General features: G+C 56.6%; 2 protein-coding genes across 3 annotated transcripts; one reads left to right on the plus strand and one right to left on the minus strand.

The window, feature by feature from the left end:
- Window positions 1-419: 419 nt before the first annotated feature.
- YJU2 (YJU2 splicing factor homolog) lies at window positions 420-6,739 on the minus strand. 2 transcript variants are annotated; one of them, XM_063161147.1, is made up of 8 exons: window positions 6,645-6,739; window positions 5,996-6,096; window positions 5,610-5,754; window positions 3,516-3,650; window positions 3,148-3,329; window positions 2,652-2,775; window positions 1,465-1,642; window positions 420-556 (listed from the first exon to the last, which is right to left on the minus strand). In XM_063161147.1, exons 1-8 carry the CDS (start codon window positions 6,666-6,668, stop codon window positions 462-464), a joined length of 984 nt encoding a protein of 327 aa, XP_063017217.1. In that variant the 5' UTR covers window positions 6,669-6,739; the 3' UTR covers window positions 420-461. The 2 variants fall into 2 exon arrangements, with proteins under 2 accessions (XP_063017217.1, XP_063017218.1); XM_063161148.1 differs by having other exon boundaries at window positions 426-556; window positions 2,652-2,772.
- An 837-nt stretch (window positions 6,740-7,576) lies between these two features.
- LOC134420791 (heterogeneous nuclear ribonucleoprotein M-like) lies at window positions 7,577-15,259 on the plus strand. Its single transcript, XM_063161149.1, has 3 exons — window positions 7,577-7,707; window positions 9,896-10,065; window positions 15,049-15,259. Exons 1-3 carry the CDS (start codon window positions 7,577-7,579, stop codon window positions 15,111-15,113), a joined length of 366 nt encoding a protein of 121 aa, XP_063017219.1. The 3' UTR covers window positions 15,114-15,259.
- Window positions 15,260-15,429: the final 170 nt, after the last annotated feature.

Raw genomic sequence — 15,429 nt, forward strand, 5'->3', positions numbered from 1 at the left:
GTGCAAAGGTGGCACCTGACACACCCTGGGAGGGGAAGAGGGGCACTGAGCACCCACCTTCCCTCTGGAAGTTCAGCCCCAAGGTCCCCTTCCTGCTGAAGGGGAGTCAGGACACCCCAAACCCGACCTGGGCACGGTCACTGAGGGGCAGTGAGGGCAGTGGCACCCCCAGAACGGACAGAGCAGAGTCTTGTGCAGCCCTGGCCTTGCAAACACATCCTGGGAGCAGGGCTGGGACCCAGCAGCGCTGCTGCAGAGAAACACCATCCCTGCACCGCTGCTGCAGGGAAACACCTTCCCTGCATTGCTGCTGCTGCTGCTGCTGCTGCAGGGCTGGAGGTGACAACAGCACTGGCCAGGACCCCTCGGGCCCCCGGGGGCGCTTCCAGAGCAGCAGGAGCGGGGACAGCCCCGTCCCTGCCCCGTCCCTGCCCCGTCCCTGCCCCGTCCCCGCTGTCCCCTCAGTCGCTGGCGCTGTCCTCGCTGTCCGAGTAGGCTCCCAACAAACCCAGTGAGGACGTGGCTGCTGCTGCTGCTGCTGCTGCTGGAAGGGAGCCTGGAAGGGGAGGGAGGGAGAGGATCCGGTCAGGTCCAGCCTCCCCGGGGCAGCCTGGGGAGATCCCGGGTGGAGCCGCATCCCTGGATGGACCCTGAGCTCAGGGAGGATCCATCAGGGGATAAACAGCTCCTGCAGCCCTTGGCTGAGCCCCCCTCCTCTACTCTGAGGGAAACACCGAGGTCTGGGACCCCCTTCTCCCTCCACAGCCCCCCGGGAGGCTCCAGACCCTGGGAAGGGAGAGAGGAGCCAGCTCTGGGCTCCCACCACCCCAGGGGACAGCGGCCTGGAGCACGAGGCTGGGGGAGCCCAGGGACAAGGGGACACCTCCAAAAGCTGTCCCTCCCCAGGGATGCCCCAAGGGCAGAGGAACTCACTAAGCCAAAGGCTCAGAACCAACCAGCCCAGAACAAATCCGTCCCCCACGTCCTTCCCCAAACCCACGGCTCCCCTGGCTTGCTGGAAAAACCTTCCAGCTTGTTCTGTGGTCCTTAAAGCTTCCCAGCTCCAGCAGTGAGGCTGGATTTATCACCAGGCCCCAAACCAAAGCAGTTCTCCTGCTGTTCCACCCCTATCTATCTCACTGTTGTGACGTCCCCAGGGCTGTATCTGCTGTTTTGGAGCTCCTGGCCTTGCCAATCTGTCCCCAAGGCGTGGCTGAGAGCCAAGAGCCAGGAGGGAGAATCATCCTCACCAGGAAGCTCCTGGAAATGGGGACAACCCCCTGTTGTCACAGGAAGCTCCTGGAAATGGGGACAACTCCCTGTTGTCACAGGAAACCCCTGGAAATGGGGACAACCCCCTGTTGTCACACCAGCCCACCAGAGAGCCCAGCCCAGGCTCTGAGCACGGTGCCAACCCCACCCAGGAGGTGCCAGAGCCCCCCAGGGCCCAGCCAGGGCAGGTACCAGTGCTGGCCGTGGTGCCTCTGGTTTCCATCCCGTTTTCCAGGGCAGGATCTGCCTTCTCCTTCTCCTTCTCCTTCCTGCGGGCCACCAGCCCTGCCAGCTGGGCCTTGGTGCTCAGCTTGCCCACGCTGCGCTCCCAGCTCTCCATCCTGGGCCTCTTGCTCTGGGGCTGGGGGCCCTGTGGACACAGCCAGGGTCAGGGGGCTCCGGCTTGGAGGGGATTTTGGGGATAAAAGCAGCAGAGACACGAGGAGAGGGGGCTGAGGGGGGATTCTGCCCCTGCAGGGATGGCACAGGACAAAAGGGGATGTGGATCTGCAAAGCTGCCCCTGGAGATCCATGTCCCACAGGCAGAGAGCTAAAGCCAGCCTTGGGATGGCCCTGGGATGCTGAGGAGGCAGAGAAAAGAATCTTAAAGGACCTCAAAGCCCATCCAATCCCACCTTTCACTATCTTAGGTGGCTCTGGGCCCTGTCCAACCTGACCTTGGACACTTCCAGCCACAGCTTCCCTGGAAATCTGCTCCAAAGTCTCCTGAAACCCAATTCAACCCTCCCCTGCCTCAGTTCCAGCCCATTCTCCCGTGTCCTATCCCTCCCTGCAGGGTAGAAGTTGTTTTCTCTGTGTTTTATCAGCTCCTTTCAAGGCCACTGAGCAGCCCTGGGTGCCTGCAGGTGCCCAGCCATGGACCCAGTGAGTCTGGGTGCCCTGGGCACAGGGATTAGTGCCAGGCCAGGGAGCACGGCTGGGATTAACCCCAGGCACGGCAGCTTTGATCCAGCCCAGCAGCCCTGGGGCAGGGGGGACAGCAGGGGGAGGGCAGGGCTGTTTGCTGGGATAATCCCTCCCTCCAGCTCTTTTGTTCTGCCTGAATCCAAAGCCCGGCCCAGAGCACTGAAAGCCTGCCTGGAGCAGCAGCAGGGCCCAGCAGAGCTGCTCTTCCCGAGGAAGGGAGGGTGGGGACAGCGTGGGGACAGCTCCATGCCTGCCTTTGTCACCAGCTCAGCCTGGAATGCCCAAAGCTCTCTGGCTCCTCTCAGCCCAGCGCACAGGCACTCGGCCTTTGGGAGCTGCTCAGGCGTGACACGGCCCGGTGTCACCCACACGGGGACACAATGGGCACACACAGAGCCCCAGGACAGAGCAGAGGGGCTGGGGAAGGGCAGGGCAGCCCGTGCCCCTCTCACCTCCTGCAGGATGTCCGTGGGTTTGCTCTGGGCCGTGGGGTTGGGGCGGGCTTTGGTTGGCTCCTCGTCGGAGTCGGAATCCTCCAGGAGGCGCCGGTTCTGGGCCTGCTCCAGCATGGCCCTGCTGGGACACGGGAGGGCTGGGGCTGCATCCACCCCTCTGCCAGGCCCTGCTGGCTCCAGGGCAGCTGGGGACAGCACAGGAGCCTCGGGATCCCCCTTCCCAAGGGGCTCTGTGCCAGCCTGAGGGGTGGCAGCACTGGCATCTGGAGCTGCAGCCCAGAGCAGGGACTCTGCCCTTCCCAGAGGATTGGAACCCCCCAACAGCCCAGACCCCACAGGATCCCAGCCTGGCTGGGTGGGAAGGACCCCCCACACTCCTTCCCCCTGACCACTCTGCCAGGACAGGCTGGGATCTCCTCCCAGCCCCAAATCCTGGTCACTCATTGCCCCTCTCCCAGCCCAGCCTGGCTCATGGCACCCCCAGCCCTCTCACTTCATCTCCTGCTCGTCCTCCTCCTGCTCCCTGCGCCTCTGCTCCTCCTCCAGCTCCTTGTACTGCTTCAGCATGGCCTCAAAGTCCACGTTGGCCTGCCGCTGGTTGAGCTCCTTCAGCTCCTGCAGGTTCTCCAGGACCTCCATCTCCAGCTTGGAGTCCTTGGTCCGGTTCTCCAGGACCTGGGTGGGAGAAGTTGGGATACTTGAGGCAGCAGAGCCTGATAGGAGCCTCCAACACCTCCCCACAAGAGGATCCTCCTCATCCTCATTTGTGGGTAGGACAGGAAAGCCTGAATGGCTGCAAAGTCACTGCTGGGGCTGGGGGGGGTCAGGCAGAGTGGCAGAGGTTTCCTGCACTCCTTGTACCTTCATGGGATTGTTGAGCTCCTCCTCCTCCCTCTCCTTCTGCATCCTCTTCTCCTCCTCCTCCAGGAGCTTCTCTGCCTGGAAGTTCCTGGTGGCCCCGTGCTCCATGGTGTAATCTGTGTTCTCGGGGTCTGTCTGAGGGGGAACAGCAGCAGCACAAGCACTGAGGGTGGGGATCCTGCTCCAGAAACCCCACAGCCACCCCAGAGCCACACAGCCCCAGCCCCATGAACTGGGCAAGGGCTGATCCAGCCAAAACCCCACCCTGAGACTCAGCTGCTGTGGTTGTGTGGTTCCCCAAACCCACCACACTCTTTAATACATTCACCAGAAATTCTCAAATCGATGAACAAAACAAACCCCTCCACCAGCCTTTGCTGGGCAGGAGTCAGGAGATCATGGAACACCCTGAGCTGGAAGGGACAGCAGCTCCTGCCTCTGAGTGGGACAACCCCACCAACCCCACTGTCCAAGGGCTCCTGGCAGCCCCCATTCCCTGGGGGAATTCAATCCATCACCATGGGGGGAAAAACCTTTCCTTGATCTCCTACTGCCCTGAGGGGAAAAACCTTCCCCTGATCTCCATCCCACCATCCTGGGGGAAAAAACCTTTCCTTGATCTCCATCCCACCATCCTGGGGGAAAAACCTTCCCCTGATCTCCATCCTACCATCCTGGGGGGAAAAACCTTTCCCTGATCTCCATCCTACCATCCTGGGGGAAAAACCTTCCCCTGATCTCCATCCTACCATCCTGGGGGGAAAACCTTTCCCCTTTCCCTGATGTCCATCCTACCATCCTGGGGGAAAAACCTTTCCCTGATCTCCATCCTACCATCCTGGGGGGAAAACCTTCCCCTGATCTCCATCCTACCATCCTGGGGGGAAAACCTTTCCCTGATCTCCATCACACACCCCTGGAGGGGAAAAACCTTTCCCTGATCTCCATCCCACAATCTTGGGGGGAAAACCTTTCCCTGATCTCCATCCTACCATCCTGGGGGAAAAACCTTTCCCTGATCTCCATCCCACCATCCTGGGGAAAAACCTTTCCTTGATCTCCATCCCACCATCCTGGGGGGAAAACCTTTCCCTGATCTCCATCCTACCATCCTGGGGGGAAAACCTTTCCCTGATCTCCATCCTACCATCCTGGGGGGAAAACCTTCCCCTGATCTCCATCACACACCCCTGGAGGGGAAAAACCTTTCCCTGATCTCCATCCCACAATCTTGGGGGGAAAACCTTTCCCTGATCTCCATCCTACCATCCTGGGGGGAAAACCTTTCCTTGATCTCCATCCTACCATCCTGGGGGAAAAACCTTCCCCTGATCTCCATCCTACCATCCTGGGGGAAAAACCTTCCCCTGATCTCCATCCCACCATCCTGAGGGGAAAAACCTTTCCCTGATCTCCATCCCACCATCCTGAGGGGAAAACCTTTCCCTGATCTCCATCCCACCATCCTGAGGGGAAAAATCTCTCCTTAATCTTCATCCCACACCCCTGGGAGAAAACCTTCCCCTGATCTCCATGCCTGGCACAGCTCCAGCCTCTCCCTGGTGTTGAATTTGCAGCAAACCCCAACGAGGGGAGAGATGAGTGAATCTGACTCCATGTTCTTAGAAGGCTGGTTTATTATTTTATCATCTATATTATATTAAAGAATGCTGACTAAAGAATAGGGAAATGATATAGACAGAAGGCTTAACAAGAATGACAATGAACATTTGTGACTCCTTCCAGAGTCCCAAACAGCTGGCTGTGATTGGTCATTAAATAAAAACAATTCACATGAAACCAACCAAACAATCACTTGTTGGATAAAAAAAATTTCGAAAACACATTCCAAAGCAGCAAAACACAGGAGAAGCAACGAGATAATATTGTTTTCATTTTTCTCTGAGGCTTCTCAGCTTCCCAGGAGAGAAATCCTGGCAAAGGGGATTTTTCAGAAAATGTGACAGTGACACCCTGGGATGCTGAGGCCAGGCTGACCCTGGAGGTGATCTCAGCCAGGCAAGGAGAGCCTGGGGCTCAGGGGGGCTCACCTTGGGGGTGATCTCAGCCAGGCTGGGGCTCAGGGGGGCTCACCTTGAACGTGATCTCAGCCAGACACCGAGTGCACTTGATGTAGAAGCGGAAGATGGGCAGCCCCAGGTAGGACTCGTTCTGCACCGTCTCCTTGCGGGCGTTGAACTTCTTGCCCTTGTAGATGTACTCCCCACACGTCTTGCACCTGGCCAGCGGCAGGGACACGTCCTCAGGGGGCCGCAGGGAGGGTGTGGGGTGGTTTTGGGATCGCCAGGATGAAGGAGGGATTGAGAATCTGACTCTGTGTCCCTCCCTGCTCCTGGTGCTGGGGGGCTGTTGAGGCCATTCCAACCCATCCCAACCCATCCCAGGGGGTGACCCAATTATTCCAGCAGTGACCCCACACAGTCCCAGGAGTGACCCCACAGCTCCAGGGCTGCTCTCACCTCATGTTGAAGGGGGCCATGAGCCTCACCACGTACTGCCGGTCCTTGGGCAGCTTCAGCTTTGGGATCTTGGCCGGATCAAAGTCCGGCGGGTAATATTTCTGTGGAGAGAGGAGATTTGCAGGTTCTAGAAATGTTTCTATGGACACAGAGCAGATTTGGGGGTTCTGAGAGTGTTTCTGTGGACACAGAGTGGATCTGGGAATGCTGGAGCACCGGGAATCTCCTCACTCCCCACAGCTCGGACAGGAGGCTGCAGCCAGGTGGGGCTCGGGCTCTGCTGCCAGGGAACAGCAGCAGGATGAGAGGAAGCGGCCCCAGCGGGATTTAAACCGGACACCGGGAATTCCCTCATGGGAAGGGTTGGTAAATTCTGAATGAGCTGCCCGGGGGGGTCTGGAGTCTCCATCCCTGGAGGTGCCCGAGCACGGCCTGGACGGGCACGCGGTGCTCGGGGCTGGGGACAGGGCGGGCACCGGGCACCGCTGGGACTCGGTCCCGGGGCTTTTCCAGCCTCAGTGATCCCGGGATCTCGAGCGACTCCCGAACCAACCGGGACTCCCCAGAGCCCTCGGGGAGCCCTCCCCGGGCCCAGACCGGCTCGGGACGCTCCCGCGGCCTCTCTGACGGGGATTTTTCCCCAACTCACGTTCAGCACTTTCCGTTCCGACATCGCTGCGGCTTCTCCCGGTCCCCGGTGCTGCCGGTGCTGCCCCCGCGCTCCTCACCGCTTCCGGGTGTGGCCCGCCCCCTCCGCCGCTCATTGGCGCAGCGAGCCGCGGCCTCCCGCTCCTCGCTTGTTATTGGCTGATCCAGCTGCCTGTCAAGGGATCCGCCCACGGCTGTTGTACAACCCAGCCCAGAGTCCGCCGGAAAGCCGCGACCTCACAAGGGGTTCCGCACACTCTTGGGTCCTGGCGGGGGGCTGTCATTCGGCTGGGGGACCCCGGGGCTGCGGTCTGGGGCTGGGGAAACTCGACGTTCTCACAGCAACATGGACATCCCATGTGGGCCCCGGTCTCCCCTGATCTCCCCTGACACGTACTCATCATGTAGATAACACTCCCCAAACCGTCTGGTTTGTGTTTAAAATGTCACTTTCTTTCTAAAAACCAAGGACTCTGAGTCCTGTTGAATTTGCAGCCGTTTTTTCGCTCACTCCACTGAGCATGCGCAGCCATGGCAGCCATGCTGTACGGCACCTCCGCACTGCGCATGCGGCGTTGCCGTTGCCGCCATTCCGTACAGCGCACCGCCCAGCGCGGGCAGTCCCAGGGGCCGCTGCCGGCTGCCCCGCCCGCATCGCGTGGCTGCAGCCCTGCGCACTGTCAGATCCTCACTCGCCGGTGCTGCCCGCACCTCCTGCACGGCACTACCACACCGCGCCCGCGCTGATCCGCCATTACCGCCGGCGGTGCCGCCTCAGCGCGCATGCGCAGCGCCTCACGCGCCGGTTTCCGCCGCCCCGCGCACCGCCCGTTCCCCCTCGCGCGCATGCGCGGAGCGGCGCCCCCTGGCGGCCCGGCCTGCGCCGCCGTCCCGTCGTGCCCCGCGCTCCCCACACAAAGGACGCGCTGGGAAATGGCGGCGGCCGCGGCCTCGCAAAACGCCCCCGGGAAAATGGAGCCGCCCCCGGCGGCGGCCGCGGCGGCGGCGGCGGCTCCGCCAGCGCCCAACGGGGCGGCCGGCGCGGGGGGGCCGCCCCCCAAGAGGTAGGAGGGCCGTGAGGGGCCGCGCTGCCGGTGGCGCCGAGGGGCCGCGTGCGGCCTCCGCGCTCCTGGGCCCGGCCTGAGGGCGGCGGGGCGGACCGGGGCCGGCGAGGGGTCCCGGGGAGGTCCGTACCGGTGCGGGGCCGCTCCTGGCGCTGCGGCCGCTGCTCCCTCCGGGCACGCCTTGGGATCCCGGGCGGGGCCTTCCCGGAGGCGCCTCCGGGGCTCCCGCGGCGCTCTGGGCCCGGTCCCGGCGGGCAGCGAGCCCTGGGGTCACCCCAATCCTGTGGGATCCCCTCCATCTCCTGCGATCCCCTCATCCCCTCAGGAAAAGCCGCTGCTGAGTTCTGGCGGAGTTTGGGCGTATTTAAGTTCATTACTTTCTGTGTTCTCAGTAAGTTGTGAGAACTCCGTTGCTCTCAGCACCCCCCTGATCCTGCTGTTCGCTTTTTTGCTCCTTTTTGGAGGTAATTTACGCGTGAGGGGATTTAGGAGCGCAAACACCTCGAGGGTGAGAGTTTAAGGTGGTGCCGGGGAGGGGTTGCACAATCCCTCGGTAAAACGTTACAGAAATTCAAACCAGAATCGGCCCCGCTGCAGTTCCGGCTCTGTGAACGTGGGGATGAAGGGCACAAAAAGCCTCTGCTGCTTCTCACTTCCTCGTGTTGGTGCTCGATGGAAATTCCACAGTTGGCAAAGCCGGTTTTGGTGCCAAATGCACTGAATAGAAAGTTCTTCTCTCCCCCAGGGCGTTTTTGCGCTCGGTTTCATGGCGGGGTGATAAGGATCAGGTTGAACCTGGTGTGCTGTGATTCCTGCTGCAGACTCGAGCTTGGATTTGTGTTTCCCGGGAGCAGGAACAGCTTTCCACGTGTCGCTTTAGGGGAAAAAGATCCATATTCATTTTTTTTTCCATTGGAGAGCAGTCAGACTGTGCTTTGGGCAATAAAACAGTGTCAGACAGGATTTCATTGACTGCAGCTTGAGCCAGGCAGGGGCAGAGACACCCCAGGGACAGGGAAGGCTTTCCCACCCTGGATTTTGTTCCCACCACTCCTGGGAATGTGCAATCAGCAGTTTGTCTGCATGAGCAGCCAGTTAACTCCTGGAAGTATAAATAAAGGTATCTCTGCTGTGATTTTGCTTTTCCTGACCCTGTTCCGTTTGGGATGCCTCCAGGGAATTTGTGTCTGCAGGTGCAGTTCTGTTTGGAGTGTCCAGCTCCACATTTCCACAGGGATAACACCAACACTCCTGTGGCCTTGGGGAAATCCAGTTTAAGAAATAACAACTAAAATCTGAGTGCAGCTTTTAACACAGCTGCATTTTCTGTTATTTCATCAACCAAACAGAAATGGATTGTCCTATTTCAAGTCTAATTTTGGAGTTTTAATTGTTTCATTAATTAAGAAGCTTTTAAAAAGTTTAGTGAGAGAAAGACTGGAAAATTCCCATCCCTGTGCCTGGAGAAGCTTTGGCTGCTGAGTGATGGAAGCAGAACAGAAATATTATCAAAAGAAACCTTCAGAGGTTTCTACATTCTTAATTTCCTTTTTCCCTGCAGGCTGATGTGTTGGAATGGTTCTGAAGGGATTTCCTGGGATTTCTGACCTGGAATTTGCAGGGCTGCACAGTGCTGGGTTGGGAAAAGCTCAGGACAGAGAGATTGTACAAAATTCAGCTTTTTTACCTGACGTGTTCTGAATTCCACCTCAAGATGTGTTGGTGCATCTTCTCCAGCTGCACTGAGTGAGCAAGGAGATTAATTGGATTAGTGAAGAGAATTATATAAGACCGGGTCTGAAGCTTTTTCTTCACTTGGCTTGGTTTTTTTCCTTTCAAGATGGGCTGTGCTGAGGTCCCTTTCCACCAGACTGCTCAGGGGTTCAGTGCTGCAGGCCTGGTTTTGTTCTGTGTCCTTTCCCACCCAAACTGCTCAGGGGTTCAGTGCTGCAGCCCTGGTTTTGTTCTGGCCTTGCTCCATCCCCAGCAGCTCACAGGGCTCTCTGGTTTTGTCCCTCTGGTTTTGTCCCTCTGGTTTTGTCCCTCTGGTTCTGTTCTGGCCCTGCCCCATCCCCAGAGCTCACAGGGGTCTCTGGTTTTGTCCCTCTGGTTTTGTCCCCTGGTTCTGTCCCCTGGTTCTGTTCTGGCCCTGCCCCATCCCCAGAGCTCACAGGCTCTCTCCCTGCAGCGAAGGCGAGCGCCCGGCCCCCAATGAGAAGAAGAAGGAGAAGGGGATGAAGAGGGGAGGGAATCGCTTCGAGCCCTACGCCAACCCCGCCAAGCGCTACCGAGCCTTCATCACCAACATCCCCTTCGACGTCAAGTGGCAGTCCCTGAAGGACCTGGTCAAAGAGAAAGGTAAAGTGCAGCTCAGGTGGAGAGGCTGTGTGTGCTCCAGCCCGTGCCTGGCTCTCTCTGCAGCTCAGCACTCACCTCTGGGTGCACTTGGCCAGAGAATTTGGGAAAGCTCTTCCCGAAGCCTCCTGGGTGTTGCACAACCTCGTCCCCGGCAGCCTTCCAGGGATGGTTCCTGTGGCATGCAGCTGATAGAGCCTCGTCCCAGCATTAGCAGTGTTTTCTTAGGGATCCAGCCCCAGGATTTCAGCAGGTTTTAGTGCAGCAGAACTTTCTGAAGCATGTCAATGTTTCTGGGCATTCAGGGTTACGTGCTGCTCTGGTGTGTGGATATCCAGCGGTGTCCCCAGACTCACAGGGGTCTGGGCTGGCTCCCAGAGCCATTCTGCCATGGCTTGCAGTTCAATGTGTGGAAGGGTGACCTGCACAATCAGGTTGGTGCTTTGGCATGTGCTGCAGCAGAATCAGGGCTTTGGAAATCAGGTTTGTGGTGTTCCCCCTTCCACAATTCCCTTTAATTCCATGTGGATGGGAGCTGCCTTTGCTGACCTGAACACCTTCATCTCTTGAGGAAGATGAAGAGATTGAGCTGAGTACTCAGGTAGTGACGAGTCTAAAGTGGTGTCATTTCTTCAGGCTGGTGCCCAGCTTTCTAGTTTTCAAGTCACTTTGGAAGTGCAGTGGAGTGTCCAGCCTTAAAATGTCTAAAAACCAAGTTCAGAGTACCAGCACAACATTTCCTGTGGGCACTTCTGGATGCAGAGCCTCAGCCAGGGTAGTGGGCAGTGGTCATTGTGCTGGAGCTGGGCAAGGACTGACAGCTCAGGTGTTTGAGGTGTGGCCTGAAGAAGGGGAAAACAAAGTTCCAGAGGGTCTCAATGGTTTGTCTTCGGTGGCAGAAGGGAACAGAGTCTGGAACAGCCATGGGGACTGGGAGCTTCCCTCATGAGGGGCTGTTTGAGGGGCTGCAGTGGCTTTGTGCCACGGCAGCAGTGCCAGCCTCGAGGGCTGCTGGAGCAGACCCTGATGGTGGATGGAGCCCTCAGTGCCCCGTGGCTGCCCCAGAGCCGTCGGTGTTCGGGTGTGGAGGTGTCCAACTCTCTGAGCTGTGTGGGATCCTGTTCCCAGTGGCTGTGGTTTCTCTCCAGTTCCCGTGGATGGCAGAGGCCGGGCTGGGATTGTTTCCTGCCAGGCTGTTCAGCTGCTCATTCCAGCAGGAGCTCCTGAGGGAACCTTGGAGCCTTTTCCTTCTGGCTGCAGGGCTTGTCCTGCTAAATCTGGGGTCATTCCTGGGGTTTGGCACTGCTGGTGAATCCAACAGTTTGGATTTGCCCCAGAGCTGTTCTGGACTTCTCTCAAGCTGTGCTCAGTCCTTGGCCCGAGGCAGAGCCGTTCCAGGCCCCAGGAACTCCCACCCCTTGGAATTCTTGCTTTGGAAGCGTAAGAACGCCAGGCCAAACGTCCCAGGCTCTGGGAGCAGGTGGAGTTCTGTGCCCAAGGGGAAACCCTGGGTGTGTGAGGGCTCTGCAGGGCTCTGTGGCAGCAGGAGCTCAGCTCGGGGCTGTCCCTGCAGCCTGGGGGTGGCCAGGCTGTCCAGGTGCCACCTCTGGCTCTCCCCACGCCGTGGCTCGGGCGTCCCAGTGGATTGGTTGGAGAAACTCAATTACAGGTATGCAGTGGGGATGTTGGTAATGCAATGAAGAGATGTTCTTGCTTGGCACTCCCAGGTTTAGCTGGCAGACACGAGGTGTTACCTTAGTGCACAGTCCCCAGGATTTGGTCCCAGTGTGGGGTTCTGGGGAGCCAGCGAGGGAGGGATGGGGAAGGGATGTGCTGTTCTGCCCTTGGCCTGTTCCCCCTTCTGTTTGCTGGTCTCTGATCAGTTGCTCTGTTTCCCTTGGGCTTTCACCATCTTTCCAAGCAATCTCAGCCCTTCCCTGGCTGCAGGGAGCTTTTCACTCCCTCTGCTGCCCAAGCTCTTCAAGAGCCTAAATCACCTTGTCTGGGTGTTCTCTTGCAAAAGGGAAGTTTCCCTTCCCCATCTGTGACAGAACTGCTGACTGCTGTCTCTGCTTTGGGAAGGTTTTCCTTCTCCCTTTTCAGCCAAAGCTTTGCATATGTAAAACTTGCTCCTCTTCTCCCCCCTGTAACTTTTCAGGGGTTGTCTGTCCCAAGCTTTTGCCTGTGATTGAGGGAGAGCTGTGGCCAGCTCTGCTTTGCCTCACACTGCAAATGTGAAGCTTTCTGATCCTCTTGGATCACTGGTTCTTCACAAGATGAGGAGACATCCAGCCAATTTGGAGTTTACCTTCCATATTTAGTATTTACTTCTGGCCCTGGAGGCCAAGGAATAACTGATTTGAAGCATTTCCCCTGTCCCAGTTCTGTGCTTGCTCCCACTTCCCTTTGAACCTTTCACACCTCTCAGAGCTCTGTGGTTTGTCACAAACTGTTCAAATCAAATTGCCCAAGCTAAAGTTGTTATTTCTGTCTGAGCTGGTTCTGGGGAGTTCCCAGATGTGTCTTGAGGGCCTCAGATCCCCCTGTGAATCCTGACCTGAGATTCCTGGCCAGGCCCTGCAGGGTACTGGAATTCTGCTGGAGCAGCCCAGCTTGGCATTTTCTGTACTGATAAACTTTGGGAAGTGATGCAAAGTTTTAAAGCAGATTAAAAATAATGCCTGTGACAAATAGCACTGAAGCTTCCTTCAATTAGGATTTCTGCTTATTGCAGTAAATTCTGCTCCAGTCTCTTGGTTTGGGAAAAGCTGCATTTCCAAACTTTAAGTGTGAGATTTAAATAAATCCATCAATCAGTCTCCCCTACATGAAGTCTTGAAGACACCATGGGGAAGATGTTCCTTCATGGAACCTGCAGTGACTGGAGCCAGTGTCTTTGGGAAGTTTCCTCCCTTGGGAAGCTCCTGAAGTGACAGTGTTTGTGCTTGGATGAAATTTCTCTGGGATGTTCCCTGTCAGAATCCAGCTGTTCTCTGGCACAAGGGAATCTTGCCAGGGTTCCTGGGCACTTATCCTGGTCCAGCACATGGATATCTGCTCCTGGTACTTTTCCATGCCATCCTGTGCTTTGGGATCTACACAAACACCCCAAAACCCCAAATAAAATGTGACCCGGCCTGGCTTCTTAAAAAATGTTTCCTTTGCCAGCTGCAGACAAGGTTCTCCTGGCAGAGGGGTTGGGTTGGCTCCTCTCACACATTTTAAGGTGAAATTAAAGCATTTTCATGGCAGTGGCTGTGGGCTCTGTCTTGGCTCAGAGCTGTGGCAGTGGGGGTGTCATTGCCCCCTCCTGCTGTTCTGAAATTGGGCTCTTGAGGAAGTTCAGGTGTCCTTCAGAGGAAAGCAGCCACTTCAGGCTGGACATTTGGATTTTCATGGATCTGGAAGGCTCCAGCAGGAAGTTCTGAGCAAAATTGGCACAGACTCAACTTTCCAAGGGATTCCTGGAGATCTTGTGCTTCAGAGTCAGGGACTGGTTACAAGAGCAGATGTCCAATTGTACTGGATATCCTCAAGCTTGGCAGACTCCTTGGGAGCTGTTGGTGAGGAGCTGCAGGTGGGAGAGGAGAGCCCTCACTCTGGGCATGCCAGACCTGGAAGCTGTGGCTCAGAGAGGATTTGGAGTGGAGCTCACTGGGAAGAGCTGAATCCTGCCCAGGTGAGGCTGGGCTGTGGCTGCTGCTGTTGAGCTGGATGGCAACAGAACCTCAGGGCACTGCTGAGCCCCCAGGGCTCCTGGGGAACAGCCCCAGGGTGCTGTGGGAGCTCAGAGGGATTACAGCTGCAATTCCTTCTCAGGCTGATCCCAGCGTGGATCAGCTGCTGGAGCTGTGGCTGGTAATGGACACTGGAGTCCCTTTCAGAGGGACTTGCCAGCCTTCTCCAGCCTCAAACATTGTCCTCCCAAAAGCAGGAGTGGATCAGAGCTGTTCATCCTGTTCTCTGAATGGAATGCTCCTACTGCTAAATTATTGTTTAAAATACAAAATGGAGATTACAAATCAGTGGGTTTGTTGAGCATTCCTGGTTTTTTTCCAGCTTCAGGAGAGCCCTTCCAGGCTGTCAGTTCTCCACAGTGTCCTGTAAATTGCTGGGCCTGGGGAGGTCAGGCTGAGAACCTCCCTGTGTGCCTGGCAAAGTCCTGTGAAACCCCAGTTCAGCTATTCATACTCAGCTGCCTCGTGGTTTCCCACAAATAAAACATTCCACCGTCCAGATAATGCAGCTTGGAGTCCTCCTGGTTTAAATTTAAACCCTAGGACTTCTAAAACCAGAAATGAAAAATATTTTTAGAAAAGTGTTTATTCCATTCTTCTGTATGCCAGTCCCTTCAAAGGCAGCAGCCATTTGGGTAGGTGCATTCTGGAGGTCCCTGCCAGGGTTATTTGGGCCTAGAGAGGCAATCCCAATCCTGTGAGGAAAGGTGGAATTTTTTATAAATTGCCTTTTGCTGTTGACAGTTTTGTCTTGAGAGCAAACATGGCAGATTTAATGCTAAAATAGAATTTATTGTGGATTAAAAACCTGTTAAAATAAATAGCAGGCAGTGATCTCTTGATCTGTTGGTTCAGTGTGACTCCTTTTTTGTTTTTAAATCCTGACAAAAACAAGTGAAATTCTGGATTATGGATCCAGGACTGCATGCTGTGGGAAGCGAAGGAAATTTGTTCCTGCAGCCTTTCCCATGGGTTTGGATTGCCTCAGGTAACGAGTGGGCACTAAAGATCCAGGGAACTGTGGAAATGTGTCTTTTGAGGTGGAGGAAAACCAAGAACATATTGAAGTGCTTGAAGCCTTTACTGCATACCTGTAATTGTCCAGTTTTGTGGTCTAGAGAACATGGAGTGTTTCTGGGCTTTCTTATAAGGCAGAGGCTCCATACACGGTTGTTGATTGTTCTAAATTCCCATTGTTTTCTTGGCTTTTCTCCCTTGGTATCTGTGTCGTCTGGAATCTGATTTGTAGTTGGTGAGGTAACATACGTGGAGCTCTTAATGGACGCTGAAGGAAAGTCAAGGGTAAGTGTTTGAGAGTTTCTTTGTGGATTTTCTACCTGAAATGTTTCTGTGTGCTGGACAGGAGGCCAGGGAGGCTCAGAGTGTGGATGTGCAGTGGCTCTAGGCCAGGAGTGCCGTGGGATGGGAGGAGGTGGGGTGGGCTCTGCAGGCAGGAGCTGTTCCCCGCGTGCCGTTGGCGTTGGCCGTGTGACCCTGGAGCCCAGCAGGCAGGACAGGGCTCTGCAATATTCCTGTGCTTTGGAAAAGTCACTCGAGAGGTTGGCTGAGTTTGGAAGGGCCAGGGTGCGACAGCAGGTGCTGCAAGCTCCACTCCTGGGCCAGGAGAGAG

This window comes from Melospiza melodia, chromosome 7, assembly GCF_035770615.1.
Source record: "Melospiza melodia melodia isolate bMelMel2 chromosome 7, bMelMel2.pri, whole genome shotgun sequence".
NCBI classification, from domain to species: domain Eukaryota; kingdom Metazoa; phylum Chordata; class Aves; order Passeriformes; family Passerellidae; genus Melospiza; species Melospiza melodia.